Source organism: Oncorhynchus keta, chromosome 35 (genome assembly GCF_023373465.1).
Source record: "Oncorhynchus keta strain PuntledgeMale-10-30-2019 chromosome 35, Oket_V2, whole genome shotgun sequence".
Taxonomy (NCBI): Eukaryota; Metazoa; Chordata; class Actinopteri; order Salmoniformes; family Salmonidae; genus Oncorhynchus; species Oncorhynchus keta.
Window position 1 is genome coordinate 74,704,171 of NC_068455.1, and position 15,297 is coordinate 74,719,467.

General features: G+C 50.2%; 1 protein-coding gene across 1 annotated transcript in view; it reads right to left on the bottom strand.

Annotated features, from left to right (window-relative positions):
- LOC118381699 (protein Shroom4-like) overlaps positions 1 to 15,297 on the bottom strand; it is an 80,869-nt gene that overhangs the window by 6,317 nt on the left and 59,255 nt on the right. The window contains exons 6-12 of the mRNA XM_052497716.1: positions 8,782 to 9,510; positions 7,831 to 8,075; positions 7,561 to 7,742; positions 6,037 to 6,269; positions 4,044 to 4,176; positions 2,358 to 2,459; positions 601 to 771 (exon numbers count right to left, since the gene is read on the bottom strand). Of these exons, the coding sequence (XP_052353676.1) occupies positions 601 to 771; positions 2,358 to 2,459; positions 4,044 to 4,176; positions 6,037 to 6,269; positions 7,561 to 7,742; positions 7,831 to 8,075; positions 8,782 to 9,510 (1,795 nt within the window). The remainder of the gene's footprint in view (positions 1 to 600; positions 772 to 2,357; positions 2,460 to 4,043; positions 4,177 to 6,036; positions 6,270 to 7,560; positions 7,743 to 7,830; positions 8,076 to 8,781; positions 9,511 to 15,297) is intronic.

A 15,297-nucleotide genomic window follows, 5' to 3' on the forward strand; every position in this document is an offset into this window, starting at 1 on the left:
GGGTGGAGAGGGAGGGGTGGAGGGAGAGGAGGAGGGGGTGGAGAGGGAGGGGTGGAGAGGGAGGGGGTGGAGAGAGGGGGTGGCGGGAGGGGTGGAGAGGGGGAGGAGAGGGAGGGAGAGGAGGAGGGAGAGCGAGGGGTGGAGAGGGAGTGGTGGTGGGAGAGGAGGAGGGAGAGCGAGGGGTGGAGAGGGAGGGGTGGAGGGAGAGGAGGAGGGAGAGCGAGGGGTGGAGAGGGAGGGGGTGGAGAGAGGGGGGGTGGAGGGAGGGGTGGAGAGGGGGAGGGAGAGGGGGGGAGGGGGGTGGAGGAGGGAGAGCGAGGGGTGGAGAGGGAGAGCGAGGGAGAGGAGGAGGGGGGTGGAGAGGGAGGGGTGGAGGGAGAGGAGGAGGGGGGTGGAGAGGGAGGGGTGGAGGGAGAGGAGGAGGGGGTGGAGGAGGGAGATCGAGGGGTGGAGAGGGAGGGGTGGAGGGAGAGGAGGAGGGGGGTGGAGAGGGAGGAAGGAGTTTGTTTTAATGTTGTCCTTTTCTTCATTCATTCATTCATTCAGTCTCTGTCTGTCTGTCTGTCTGTCTGTCTGTCTGTCTGTCTGTCTGTCTCTCACCCTCTCGTGGTGTCCAGTCTCAGCGTCCAGGTTGGCCAGGGAGCTCTCCACCCTCAGTAGCCGACCAGAGAGAGACAGCAGCAGACTGACAACCTTATCCAGGTCCCCGATAAACATCCTGAACTTATCCACCTCGTTGGGTTTACAGACCACTACAACCAAGCTCTCAACCTAGAGGGGAGAAGACCTGGTTTAACTGTGGGGGTGGTGTATGTATGCGGGTGCATATGTATGTAGAAACCCGTCAAACGTTTGGAAATGCCTACTCATTCCCTTTTTTTCTCTCTACATTGTAGAATAATAGTGAAGACATCAAAACTATGAAATAACACATATGGAATCATGTAGTAAACAAAAACGTGTTAAACAAAACAATATATATTTTATATTTGAGATTCTTCAAAGTAGCCACCCTTTGCCTTGATGACAGCTTTGCACACTCTTGGCTTTCTCTCAACCAGCTTCATGAGGTAGTCACCTGGAATGCATTTCAATTAACAGGTGTCACATTGTTAAAAGTTAATTTGTGGAATTTCTTTGAGCAAATCGGTTGTGTTGTTACAAAGTAGGGGTGATATACAGAAGATAGACCTATTTGGTAAAAAAACCAAGTCCATATTATGGCAAGAACAGCTCAAATAAGCAAAGAGAAACGACAGTCCATCATTACTTTAAGACATGAAGGTCAGTCAATCCGGAACATTTCAAGAACTTTCTTCAAGTTTCTTCAAGGGCAGTCGCAAAAACCATCAAGCGCTTATGATGAAACTGGCTCTCATGAGGACCACCACAGGAAAGGAAAACCCAGAGTTGCCTCTGCTGCAGAGGATAAGTTCATTAGAGTTACCAGCCTCAGAAATTGCAGCCCAAATAAATCCTTCACAGAGTTCAAGTAACAGACACATCTCAACATCAACTGTTCAGAGGAGACTGTGTGAAACAGGCCTTCATGGTCACATTGATGCAAAGTAACCACTACTAAAGGACACCAGTAATAAGAAGAGACTTGCTTGGGCCAAGAAACACGAGCAATTGACTTTACACCTGTGGAAATCTGTCTTTTTCTCTGAGATTTTTGGTTCCAACCGCTGTGTCTTTGTGAGACAGTAGGTGAACGGATGATCTCTGCATGTGTGGTTCCCACCTTGAAGCATGGAGGAGGAGGTGTGATGGTGTGGGGGTGCTTTGCTGGTGACACTGTCTGTGATTTATTTAGAATTTGAGGCACACTTAACCAGCATGGCTACCACAGCATTCTGCAGCGATACGCCATCCCATCTGGTTTGGGCTTAGTGGGACTATCATTTGTTTTTCAACAGGACAATGACTCAAAACACACTTCCAGGCTGTGTAAGGGCAATTTGACCAAGGAGAGTGATGGAGTGCTGCATCTTATGACCTGGCCTCCACAATCACCTGACCTAAACCCAGTTGAGATGGTTAGGGATGAGTTGGACTGCAGAGTGAAGGAAAAGCAGCCAACAAGTGTTCAGCATATGTGGGAACTCCTTCAAGACTGTTGGAAAAGCATTCCACATGAAGCTGGTTGAGAGAATGCCAAGAGTATGCAAAGCTGTCATCAAGGCAAAGGGTGGCTACTTTGAAGAATGTAAAATACTACATGAGTCTATGTGTTATTCCATAGTGTTGATGTCTTCACTGTTATTCTACAATGTAGAACATAGTAAAAGTAAAGAAAAACCCTTGAATGAGTAGGTGTGTCAAAACTTGTGTGTGTGTGTGTGTACTGTACATACCTCTTCTCCCAGCTGTGTGTTAGCCCGTATATCTTCTTGTAGACCTCTCTGTGCTTCTCTCAGAACTCCTAGCTTCTTACGGAGACTTTCCATCAACTGTTTCTGTATAGTGAGAGGAGGAGGAGACAGGGGGAGACAGGGGGAGGGGGAGACAGGGGGAGACAGAGGGAGGAGGAGACAGGGGGAGACAGGGGAGGGGGAGACAGGGGAGACAGAGGGAGGAGGAGACAGGGGGAGGGGGAGACAGGGTGATGAGGAGACAGGGGAGGGGGAGACAGGGTGATGAGGAGACAGGGGAGGGGGAGACAAGGGGAGGGGCAGACAGGGGAGGGAGACAGGGGAGACAGGGGAGGGGAGACAGGGGGTGGAGGAGACAGGGGAGAGGAGACCGGGGAGGGTGGAGACAGAGTGATGAGGAGACAGGGGGAGACAGGGTGATGAGGAGACAGGGGAGGGGGAGACAGGGTGATGAGGAGACAGGGGAGGGGGGAGACAGGGGAGGGGGAGACAGGGGAGGAGGAGACAGGGGGGAGGGGGAGACAGGGGGAGACAGGGAGAGACAGGGGAGACAGGGAGAGACAGGGGGAGGAGGAGACAGGGGAGGGGGAGACAGGGGAGGAGGAGACAGGGGGATAAGGAGACAGGGGGAGACAGGGGGATAAGGAGACAGGGGGAGACGGGGGGGAGACAGGGGGATAAGGAGACAGGGGAGACAGGGGGATAAGGAGACAGGGGAGACGGGGGGAGACAGGGGGATAAGGAGGAGACAGGGGGAGACAGGGAGAGACAGGGGAGGAGGAGGAGACAGGGGAGATGGGGGGCAGGGGGATAAGGAGACAGGGGAGACGGGGGGAGACAGGGGAGACGGGGGGAGACAGGGGATAAGGAGACAGGGGGAGCCGGGGGAGACAGGGGGATGAGGAGACAGGGGGACAAGGAGACAGGGAGAGGGGGAGACAGGGGATGGGAGACAGGGGAGGGGAGACAGGGGAGGGGAGAGACAGGGGAGGGGAGAGACAGGGGAGGGGGAGACAGGGAGGGGGAGACAGGGGATGGGAGACAGGGAGAGGGAGACAGGCGATGGGAGACAGGGAGAGGGAGACAGGGGGGACAGGGAGAGGGAGACAGGGGGAGACAAGCAGGGAGACAGGGAGGGGGAGACAGGGGAGGGGAGACAGGGGAGGGGAGACAGGGGGGACAGGGAGAGGGAGACAGGGGGGAACAGGGAGAGGGAGACAGGGGGAGACAGGCAGGGAGACAGGGGGTGGGAGACAGGGGGAGACAGGCAGGGAGACAGGTAGGGGGAGACAGGGAGAGGGGGACAGGGGGGGGACAGGGAGAGGGAGACAGGGGGAGACAGGCAGGGAGACAGGGAGGGGGAGACAGGGGGAGACAGAGAGAGGGGGAGACAGTGAGAGACAGAGAGAGGGGGAGACAGGGAGAGGGGGAGACAGGGGGAGTAAGGGAGTTAATCATGGATCAACATACCATCTCTCTTCCTCTCACTCAACATTAGTGATTTAGTAAGTGGGATCAATTACATCGAAATGACATCGAAATGACATCTAATCGACAATCGCAGCAGTACTCAAATCAATTTACATCCTAACTTGTAAGACAGCTCGTCATCATCGCCGTGTGTGTGCTAGTGAGTACCTTCATACGTGTATTTACATGGTTTATTACCTTATAAGACAGTTGGTCATCATGGTCAGTATCTCTGGCATCTGAGCAGTAGTCTTTCATCTGAGTGAGAAGCTGAGCCTTGGCTGCTGAGGTAGAATAATAGGACGAACAACTGGAGCTGGCACCAGAATGCCTGGGGTGGGGAGGAGAGGAGGGAGAGGAGGAGGAAGAAGGGGAGAGAGGCAGAGGGGGAGAGGAGGAGAGGAGATGGAGGATGGGGGAGGGGAGGAGATGGAGTGATGGGGGAGGGGAGAGGAGATGAGTGATGGGGAGGAGAAGGAGTGATGGGGGAGGGGGAGAGGAGATGAGTGATGGGGGAGGGGGAGAGGAGATGAGTGATGGGGAGGGGAGAGGAGATGGAGTGATGGGGAGGGGGAGGAGATGGAGTGATGGGGGAGGGGAGAGGAGATGAGTGATGGGGAGGAGAAGGAGAGGGGGAGGGGGAGAGGAGATGGAGATGGGGGAGGGGATGGAGTGATGGGGAGGGGAGGGAGATGGAGATGGGGGAGGAGATGGAGTGATGGGGGAGGGGGAGAGGAGATGGAGGATGGGGGAGGAGATGGAGTGATGGGGAGGGGAGAGGAGATGGAGTGATGGGGGAGGAGATGGAGTGATGGGGGAGGGGAGATGGAGTGATGGGGAGGGGGAGAGGAGATGGAGTGATGGGGAGGAGAAGGAGTGATGGGGGAGGGGGAGAGGAGATGGAGTGATGGGGAGGAGATGGAGTGATGGGGAGGGGAGAGGAGATGGAGTGATGGGGAGAGATGGAGTGATGGGGAGAGGAGATGGAGTGATGGGGGAGGGGGAGAGGAGATGGAGTGATGGGGGAGGGGAGAGGAGATGGAGTGATGGGGGAGGGGAGAGGAGATGGAGTGATGGGGAGAGGATGGAGTGATGGGGGAGGGGAGAGGAGATGGAGTGAGGGGGGAGGAGATGGAGTGATGGGGGAGAGGAGATGGAGTGATGGGGAGAGGAGATGGAGTGATGGGGGAGGAGGAGATGGAGTGAGGGGGAGGAGATGGGTGATGGGGAGGGAGATGGAGTGATGGGGGAGGGGAGAGGAGATGGATGAGGGGGGGGAGATGGAGAGAGGAGATGGGGATGGGGAGAGGAGATGGAGTGATGGGGAGGAGATGGAGTGATGGGGGAGAGGAGATGGAGTGATGGGGGAGGGAGAGGAGATGGAGTGATGGGGGAGGAGAAGGAGTGATGGGGAGGGGAGAGGAGATGGAGTGATGGGGAGGGATGGAGTGATGGGGGAGGGGGAGAGGAGATGGAGTGATGGGGAGAGATGGAGTGATGGGGGAGAGGAGATGGAGTGATGGGGAGGGGGAGAGGAGATGGAGTGATGGGGAGGAGAGGAGATGGAGTGATGGGGGAGGGGAGAGGAGATGGAGTGATGGGGGAGAGGAGATGGAGTGATGGGGGAGGGGAGAGGAGATGGAGTGAGGGGGGAGATGGAGTGATGGGGAGAGGAGATGGAGTGATGGGGAGAGGAGATGGAGATGGGGAGGGGGAGAGGAGATGGAGTGAGGGGGAGGAGATGGAGTGATGGGGGAGAGGAGATGGAGTGATGGGGGAGGGGGAGAGGAGATGGAGTGAGGGGAGGAGATGATGGGGGAGAGGAGATGGAGGATGGGGAGAGGAGATGGAGTGATGGGGAGGAGATGGAGTGATGGGGGAGAGGAGATGGAGTGATGGGGGAGGGGGAGAGGAGATGGAGTGATGGGGGGGGGCATAAGACGTAGGGTTTCAAATGACATGAAAATATGTTCCGTAATAATGTAAATGTTGACATAAGTCCATAAAGACAGTAAACTATGTTTATTTGCTTTTGCTGACACATGCATTGTTTGTCTTTGAGAGATATAGTCCTTTATTAGAGCAATGTGTATGAATGAGCAAATGAATGAGCAAATGAATGAGCAAATGAATGAGCAAATTAATGAGCAAATGCATAAATCCCAAACACACACAGACACAGTACACCTACCTATCCAGGCTGTCAGTGTTTTTCTCAGACTTTGAGCTACAGTAGGCCCCTCTCCATCTCTCTGTGCCCGCCTTGCCCTCACCGCTCTGGGGGAATAGCTCCTCCATGAGTCCCTCTCTGGTCCCCATCCCCTGGTCCTCCATCTCCCCATCCAGGGACCCACTCTCTGCAATCTTCCTACCCGCCTGCGAGGCCTCCTGGTCAGGCAGCGTATCGATGTCTGTCTCCAGAACCTGTAGTAGAGTTCAGATCGTACCGGTAAGTTCACACTTTTATATAGTTCTATATAATATATAGTAATATAATATATAGTTCTATAATATATAGTTATATATACTATATAGTTCTATATAATATATAGTTCTATAATGTATAGTTCTATAATATATAGTTCTATATACTATATAGTTATATATAATATATAGTTCTATAATATATATAGTTCTATATACTATATAGTTCTATATAATATATAGTTATATAATATATAGTTATATATAATATATAGTTCTATAATATGTAGTTCTATATAATATATAGTTCTATATAATATATTGTTATATAATTTATAGTTATATATAATATATAGTTCTATATAATATATTGTTATATAATTTATAGTTATATATATATAATATATAGTTATATAATATATAGTTATATAATATATAGTTATATATAATATATTGTTATATAATTTATAGTTATATATAATATATAGTTATATAATATATAGTTATATATAATATATAGTTATATATAATATATGGTTCTATAATATATAGTTCTATAATATATGGTTCTGTAATATATAGTTCTATAATATATAGTTCTATAATATATGGTTCTATAATATATAGTTCTGTAATATATAGTTCTATAATATATAGTTCTGTAATATATAGTTCTATAATATATAGTTCTATAATATATAGTTCTGTAATATATAGTTCTGTAATATATAGTTCTATAATATATGGTTCTGTAATATATAGTTCTGTAATATATAGTTCTATAATATATAGTTCTGTAATATATAGTTCTATAATATATAGTTCTGTAATATATAGTTCTATAATATATGGTTCTGTAATATATAGTTCTGTAATATATAGTTCTATAATATATAGTTCTATAATATATAGTTCTGTAATATATAGTTCTGTAATATATGGTTCTATAATATATAGTTCTATAATATATAGTTCTGTAATATATAGTTCTGTAATATATAGTTCTATAATATATAGTTCTATAATATATAGTTCTATAATATATAGTTCTATAATATATAGTTCTGTAATATATAGTTCTGTAATATATAGTTCTATAATATATGTGCTATAAGTTAGCAGCATGCTCCGGGGTGAAGTTTTGCCTAGGTAGGATCAGCTTCCCCTCCCCCAATCCTATCACTGGAGGATGTCTAACTATTAGTGGGGAAAATGAAAATCTGACCCAAGATCAGCATCTTGGGGCAACTTCACCCTCCTCCTTTGCAGCACAGTGAATCTTGTCACACACCGTGACGGGCAGAGCAAAACACTGGAGCTCTGTCCTGATCGGCTCTTCATCCTCAGGAAGCCCCTCCTCCTGGAAATCGTCAATGTCTGTTTCCATGGGGATGTCCACTTCCTGTTCCAAGCTCTGGGCGGAGCTCGGGCTAAAACCTGGTTCCAGTTCCAAGTCGGGTTCCAATTGTTGTTCTGGAATGGGAATCAATCGATCATATTATATATATCCCTTTCTACATCAGCAGTTGTCACTTTACGGAATCAAACTGATGTTCCTTACTGTTGTTATTGTTGTTGTGGGGATGATTCCGGAATCTTCTACTGTTCTGTAGCTGTTGCTGCTGCTCGTAGCTCATAGCAAAGTAGGACTCGAGAGAGATAGCACCATTCTCTATGGTGGGGAGGGCTGAGACGCTATGCACCCTGGGAGATGGAGTTCTCTCCCACTCAGCACCAGCCCTCTGCTGTCTATGAGAGATGGGCTTCAACACAGCAGGGCGATCTTGATCATCCATGTTGCATAGCCTGGAGTGGGATGACAATAGGCATCAGTGTGTGTGTGTGTGTGTGTGTGTGTGTGTGTGTGTGTGTGTGTGTGTGTGTGTGTGTGTGTGTGTGTGTGTGTGTGTGTGTGTGTGTGTGTGTGTGTGTGTGTGTGTGTGTGTGTGTGTGTGTGTGTGTGTGTGTGTGTGTGTGTGTGTGTGTGTGTGTCTGTTCAGTCTCCATCTCCTCACCTGGCTTGGTTGTCTGATGGTGGTAGATGGGGCAGTGAGTTGTCGTAATGAGTGGGTGGGTGTGTGTTCAGTCTCCATCTCCTCACCTGGCTTGGTTGTCTGATGGTGGTAGAGGGGGCAGTGAGTTGTCGTAATGAGTGGGTGTGTGTGTGTGTGTGTGTGTTCAGTCACCATCTCCTCACCTGGCTTGGTTGTCTGATGGTGGTAGAGGGGCAGTGAGTTGTCGTAATGAGTGTGTGTGTGTGTGTGTGTGTGTGTGTGTGTGTGTGTGTGTGTGTGTGTGTGTGTGTGTTCAGTCTCCATCTCCTCACCTGGCTTGGTTGTCTGATGGTGGTAGAGGGGGCAGTGAGTTGTCATAATGAGTGGGTGTGTGTGTGTGTGTTCAGTCTCCATCTCCTCACCTGGCTTGGTTGTCTGATGGTGGTAGAGGGGGCAGTGAGTTGTCGTAATGAGTGGGTGTGTGTGTGTGTGTGTGTGTTCAGTCTCCATCTCCTCACCTGGCTTGGTTGTCTGATGGTGGTAGAGGGGGCAGTGAGTTGTCATAATGAGTGGGTGTGTCTCTCTCTCTATGTTGTGGAGCCACCGGCCGGAAGGTCCTGCGTGTGAACCGGGGACTGGGCGTGACTTGTGAAAAGGGGCGTTCCTGGAGCTGGCTCAGGCTACAGCGCTGGCACCCCTCTAGCTCCTCCCTCTGAGGGGGGAGGCTGTAAGAGCGCTGATGCGTCATTTTGGATGTTTCTGTGGGACAGGGGGAGTGAGGAGAGTGAGAGCATAGACCCTCTGGTGGACTGAGAGGGAGAGGATGGACTGATGAAGAAGAGGTGGAGGAGAGAGAAGAGGCGAAGAGGGTGTGGTGGGACACTCTCCTTCGGTGGAATTCCTCCCATTTGGGGGGAGGCGGCCTGGGAGGGGGTGGGGTTTTCTTCCTGGTAGCCACTCCCCTAGCACTTCCCACTCCACCAACCCCGCCTCCCTCCTCCAGCTCTGAAAGCGGTGTTGCTGTAGCAACCGAGGGGGAAGCACGGTGGTATGTGGAGTCGAAGCGTAGATCATTCTCCGACATGGCCCTGCTTCGTAGTGATGAAGACGATGATGAAGACGTGGGATCATCCACACTACAAGCAGACAGCCTGCCGCTCCGACCCAGCTGGTGGTGGTGTGGTGTAACTGTTATAGCACAATCTGGTGGCCTGGTGCAGGAATCACGTCTGTACCGCGGGTAGTCCCTGAGAGAGACGGAGAGAGAGAGACAGAGAGAGACAGAGAGAGAGAGACAGAGAGAGACAGAGAGAGAGGGAGAGAGAGACAGAGAGAGAGGGAGAGAGACAGAGAGAGACAGAGAGAGACAGAGAGAGACAGAGAGAGAGGGAGAGAGAGACAGAGAGAGACAGAGAGAGACAGAGAGAGAGGGAGAGAGAGACAGAGAGAGGGAGAGAGACAGAGAGAGACAGAGACAGAGAGAGACAGAGAGAGGGGGAGAGAGAGAGACAGAGAGAGACAGAGAGAGACAGAGAGAGACAGAGAGAGAGGGAGAGAGAGACAGAGAGAGGGAGAGAGAGAGAGACAGAGAGAGACAGAGAGAGACAGAGAGAGAGGGAGAGAGAGACAGAGAGAGGGAGAGAGACAGAGACAGAGAGACGGAGAGAGAGAGAGAGAGAGAGAGAGAGAGACTGTATATATATAATATGACATTTGTAATGTCTTTATTGTTTTGAAACTTCTGTATGTGTAATGTTTACTATTAATTTTGATTGTTTATTTCACTTTATATATTATCTACCTCACTTGCTTTGGCAATGTTAACACATGTTTCCCATGCCAATAAAGCCCTTGAATTGAGAGAGAGAGAGAGAGAGTGAGAGTGAGAGTGAGAGTGAGAGTGAGAGTGAGAGTGAGAGAGAGAGAGAGAGAGAGAGAGAGAGAGAGAGAGAGAGAGAGAGAGAGAGAGAGAGAGAGAATGGTGTAATGGTCCAGGGCAGTGGGGCTGCACTCAGCTCTTAGTGCAGGACTTCCCCAACCTAGGAAAGATAGTGGAAACCAGAAAGGACAAGGACAGCACCCCGACCTCTCCCCCCACCTTCAACAGCAGGAACCCAGGCCCTGACCCACACAACAAGTCTATCCTCCCCCTGCCTGCCTACGACCACCAGAGAGACAAGACCACACTACCACCAGCCTGCTGAGAGACAGGCTGGCTCTGTTAGAGGTATGGGTTACTGAGCTGAAGGAGTAGCCCCAGCTACACCACCTCCAGCCCAGACACAGAGCTTCTACAGGACCTGATCGACCAGCTGAAGAACTGAAGAACTCTCAGCTCTGTCCAGGAGCTGAGAGAGAGTCTTACCACAGCTCTAGAGGAGGTAAAGGCCACTATGAGGAGAGAGTCTTACCACAGCTCTAGAGGAGGTAAAGGCCACTATGAGGAGAGAGTCTTACCACAGCTCTAGAGGAGGTAACGGCCACTATGAGGAGAGAGTCTTACCACAGCTCTAGAGGAGGTAAAGGCCACTATGAGGAGAGAGTCTTACCACAGCTCTAGAGGAGGTAAAGGCCACTATGAGGAGAGAGTCTTACCACAGCTCTAGAGGAGGTAAAGGCCACTATGAGGAGAGAGTCATACCACAGCTCTAGAGGAGGTAAAGGCCACTATGAGGAGAGAGTCTTACCACAGCTCTAGAGGAGGTAAAGGCCACTATGAGGAGAGAGTCTTACCACAGCTCTAGAGGAGGTAAAGGCCACTATGAGGAGAGGGTCTTACCACAGCTCTAGAGGAGGTAAAGGCCACTATGAGGAGAGAGTCTTACCACAGCTCTAGAGGAGGTAAAGGCCACTATGAGGAGAGAGTCTTACCACAGCTCTAGAGGAGGTAAAGGCCACTATGAGGAGAGAGTCTTACCACAGCTCTAGAGGAGGTAAAGGCCACTATGAGGAGAGAGTCTTACCACAGCTCTAGAGGAGGTAAAGGCCACCATGAGGAGAGAGTCTTACCACAGCTCTTGAGGAGGTAAAGGCCACCATGAGGAGAGAGTCTTACCACAGCTCTAGAGGAGGTACAGGCCACTATGAGGAGAGGGTCTTACCACAGCTCTAGAGGAGGTAAAGGCCACTATGAGGAGAGAGTCTTACCACAGCTCTAGAGGAGGTAAAGGCCACTATGAGGAGAGAGTCTTACCACAGCTCTAGAGGAGGTAAAGGCCACTATGAGGAGAGAGTCTTACCACAGCTCTAGAGGAGGTAAAGGCCACTATGAGGAGAGAGTCTTACCACAGCTCTAGAGGAGGTAAAGGCCACTATGAGGAGAGAGTCTTACCACAGCTCTAGAGGAGGTAAAGGCCACCATGAGGAGAGAGTCTTACCACAGCTCTTGAGGAGGTAAAGGCCACCATGAGGAGAGAGTCTTACCACAGCTCTAGAGGAGGTACAGGCCACTATGAGGAGAGAGTCTTACCACAGCTCTAGAGGAGGTAAAGGCCACTATGAGGAGAGAGTCTTACCACAGCTCTAGAGGAGGTAAAGGCCACTATGAGGAGAGTCTTACCACAGCTCTAGAGGAGGTAAAGGCCACTATGAGGAGAGAGTCTTACCACAGCTCTAGAGGAGGTAAAGGCCACTATGAGGAGAGAGTCTTACCACAGCTCTAGAGGAGGTAAAGGCCACTATGAGGAGAGAGTCTTACCACAGCTCTAGAGGAGGTAAAGGCCACTATGAGGAGAGGGTTTTACCACAGCTCTAGAGGAGGTAAAGGCCACTATGAGGAGAGAGTCTTACCACAGCTCTAGAGGAGGTAAAGGCCACTATGAGGAGAGAGCCTTACCACAGCTCTAGAGGAGGTAAAGGCCACTATGAGGAGAGGGTCTTACCACAGCTCTAGAGGAGGTAAAGGCCACCATGAGGAGAGAGTCTTACCACAGCTCTGGAGGAGGTAAAGGCCACTATGAGGAGAGAGTCTTACCACAGCGCTTGAGGAGGTAAAGGCCACCATGAGGAGAGAGCTGGTGCAGGTAAAGGAGGAGGTGGTAAAGGAGTTGTCTGTCATCCAGAGGGTGTTGCAGCACAGAGAACAGACTGTAGAGACTCCTAGAGAGAAGCTGCAGCCCCTCACCACCCCTAACAACCCCACCTTTAACCGCATCCCCCCAAGGAGCCCCAGGTCCCCTCAACGCCTCCCCAGACCCAGCGCACCCCACAGGTCCCACCCACCAACAGAGCATCACCACCTCCATCAGCACAGCCAGACTGGACCGGGCCCAGCCTACTACCCCATAGCAGACCACCAGATCAGAGAGGAAGCCCCCCAGCCCAGACCTGGCCCCCGTCCACTCCACAGGGCCCAGCCTACTACCCCATAGCAGACCACCACCTCTACCAGACCAGAGAGGAAGCCCCCCGGCCCAGACCTGGCCCCCCTCCACTCCACAGGGCCCAGCCTACTACCCCATAGCAGACCACCACCTCTACCAGACCAGAGAGGAAGCCCCCCGGCCCAGACCTGGCCCCCGTCCACTCCACAGGGCCCAGCCTACTACCCCATAGCAGACCACCACCTCTACCAGACCAGAGAGGAAGCCCCCCGGCCCAGACCTGGCCCCCGTCCACTCCACAGGGCCCAGCCTACTACCCCATAGCAGACCATCACCTCAACCAGACCAGAGAGGAAGCCCCCCGGCCCAGACCTGGCCCCCCTCCACTCCACAGGGCCCAGCCTATTACCCCATAGCAGACCACCACCTCTACCAGACCACCACCTCTACCAGACCATCACCTCTACCAGACCAGAGACTCTGTAGGATTGAGTAAACAGCCCATCCAAAACATCTGCACTAAACGCATGCGCACGCACACACACACACACACACACACACACACACACACACAGCTATTGTACTAAAAGTTCCAGATCCTGTTCATCTGACTGAACATCTTAGTAGTTACTGTATTTCTGACTGTTATCCTGTTCACCTGACTGAACATCTCAGTAGTTACTGTATTTCTGAATGGTATCCTGTTTCTCACTCTGAACATCTCAGTAGTTACTGTATTTCTGACTGTTATCCTGTTTCTCACTCTGAACATCTCAGTAGTTACTGTATTTCTGACTGTTATCCTGTTTCTCACTCTGAAAATCTCAGTAGTTACTGTATTTCTGACTGTTATCCTGTTTCTCACTCTGAACATCTTAGTAGTTACTGTATTTCTGACTGTTATCCTGTTTCTCACTCTAAACATCTTAGTAGTTAGTAGTTACTGTATTTCTGACTGTTATCCTGTTCATCTGACTGAACATCTTAGTAGTTACTGTATTTCTGACTGTTATCCTGTTTCTCACTCTGAACATCTTAGTAGTTAGTAGTTACTGTATTTCTGACTGTTATCCTGTTCATCTGACTGAACAACTTAGTAGTTACTGTATTTCTGAATGGTATCCTGTCTCTCACTCTGAACATCTTGGTAGTTAGTAGTTACTGTATTTCTGAATGGTATCCTGTTTCTCACTCTGAACATCTTAGTAGTTACTGTATTTCTGACTGTTATCCTGTTTCTCACTCTGAACATCTCAGCAGTTACTGTATTTCTGAATGGTATCCTGTTTCTCACTCTGAACATCTTAGTAGTTACTGTATTTCTGACTGTTATCCTGTCTCTCACTCTGAACAACTTAGTAGTTACTATAATTTGTAAGTCGCTCTGGATAAGAGCGTCTGCTAAATGACTTAAATGTAAATGTAAATGTAATATTTCTGACTGCTATTCTTTCTTTTTCCAACATAAAATCACTATCAGTCAGCATGTGGAACATTCGGGGCCTAAACTCATCAACCTTTGGACTGAAGAGTTTAGCACTGGAGTTCAACAACAATCTAAAAGATGTTGACATCATCATTCTGCAGGAGACATGGTGTAAGGCTGGCGTTGTCACTCACTGCCCCACAGGATACAGAGAGGTCACTGTCCCACAGGCTACAGAGAGGTCACTGTCCCACAGGCTACAGAGAGGTCACTGTCCCACAGGCTACAGAGAGGTCACTGTCCCACAGGCTACAGAGAGGTCACTGTCCCACAGGCTACAGAGAGGTCACTGCCCCACAGGATACAGAGAGGTCACTGTCCCACAGGCTACAGAGAGGTCACTGTCCCACAGGCTACAGAGAGGTCACTGTCCCACAGGCTACAGAGAGGTCACTGTCCCACAGGCTACAGAGAGGTCACTGTCCCACAGGCTACAGAGAGGTCACTGTCCCACAGGCTACAGAGAGGTCACTGTGCCACAGGCTACAGAGAGGTCACTGTCCCACAGGCTACAGAGAGGTCACTGTCCCACAGGCTACAGAGAGGTCACTGTCCCACAGGCTACAGAGAGGTCACTGTCCCACAGGCTACAGAGAGGTCACTGTCCCACAGGCTACAGAGAGGTCACTGTGCCACAGGCTACAGAGAGGTCACTGTGCCACAGGCTACAGAGAGGTCACTGTGCCACAGGCTACAGAGAGGTCACTGTCCCACAGGCTACAGAGAGGTCACTGTCCCACAGGCTACAGAGAGGTCACTGTGCCACAGGCTACAGAGAGGTCACTGTGCCACAGGCTACAGAGAGGTCACTGTGCCACAGGCTACAGAGAGGTCACTGTGCCACAGGCTACAGAGAGGTCACTGTCCCACAGGCTACAGAGAGATCACTGTGCCACAGGCTACAGAGAGGTCACTGTCCCACAGGCTACAGAGAGGTCACTGTGCCGTCACAGAAACACAGCTCTGTCCATAGAGGCAGAGACTCTGGAGCACCGATCATTTGGTACAAATCCGAACTACAAAATCAAATTTAACCCCTCAAAATGGGTCAATATCACATTTGGTTAAAACTGAAAAAAGAACTTGTCCTGACAGAAAAATATGTGTTCCTTTGAGCGATATATGTCCCCCTCAGAATCCCCATATTACTCAGAGGAGATCTGCCCCCCCTCTATAAGAAACTAAACTATTACTGACCAGGAGCTCTATAAGAAACTAAACTATTA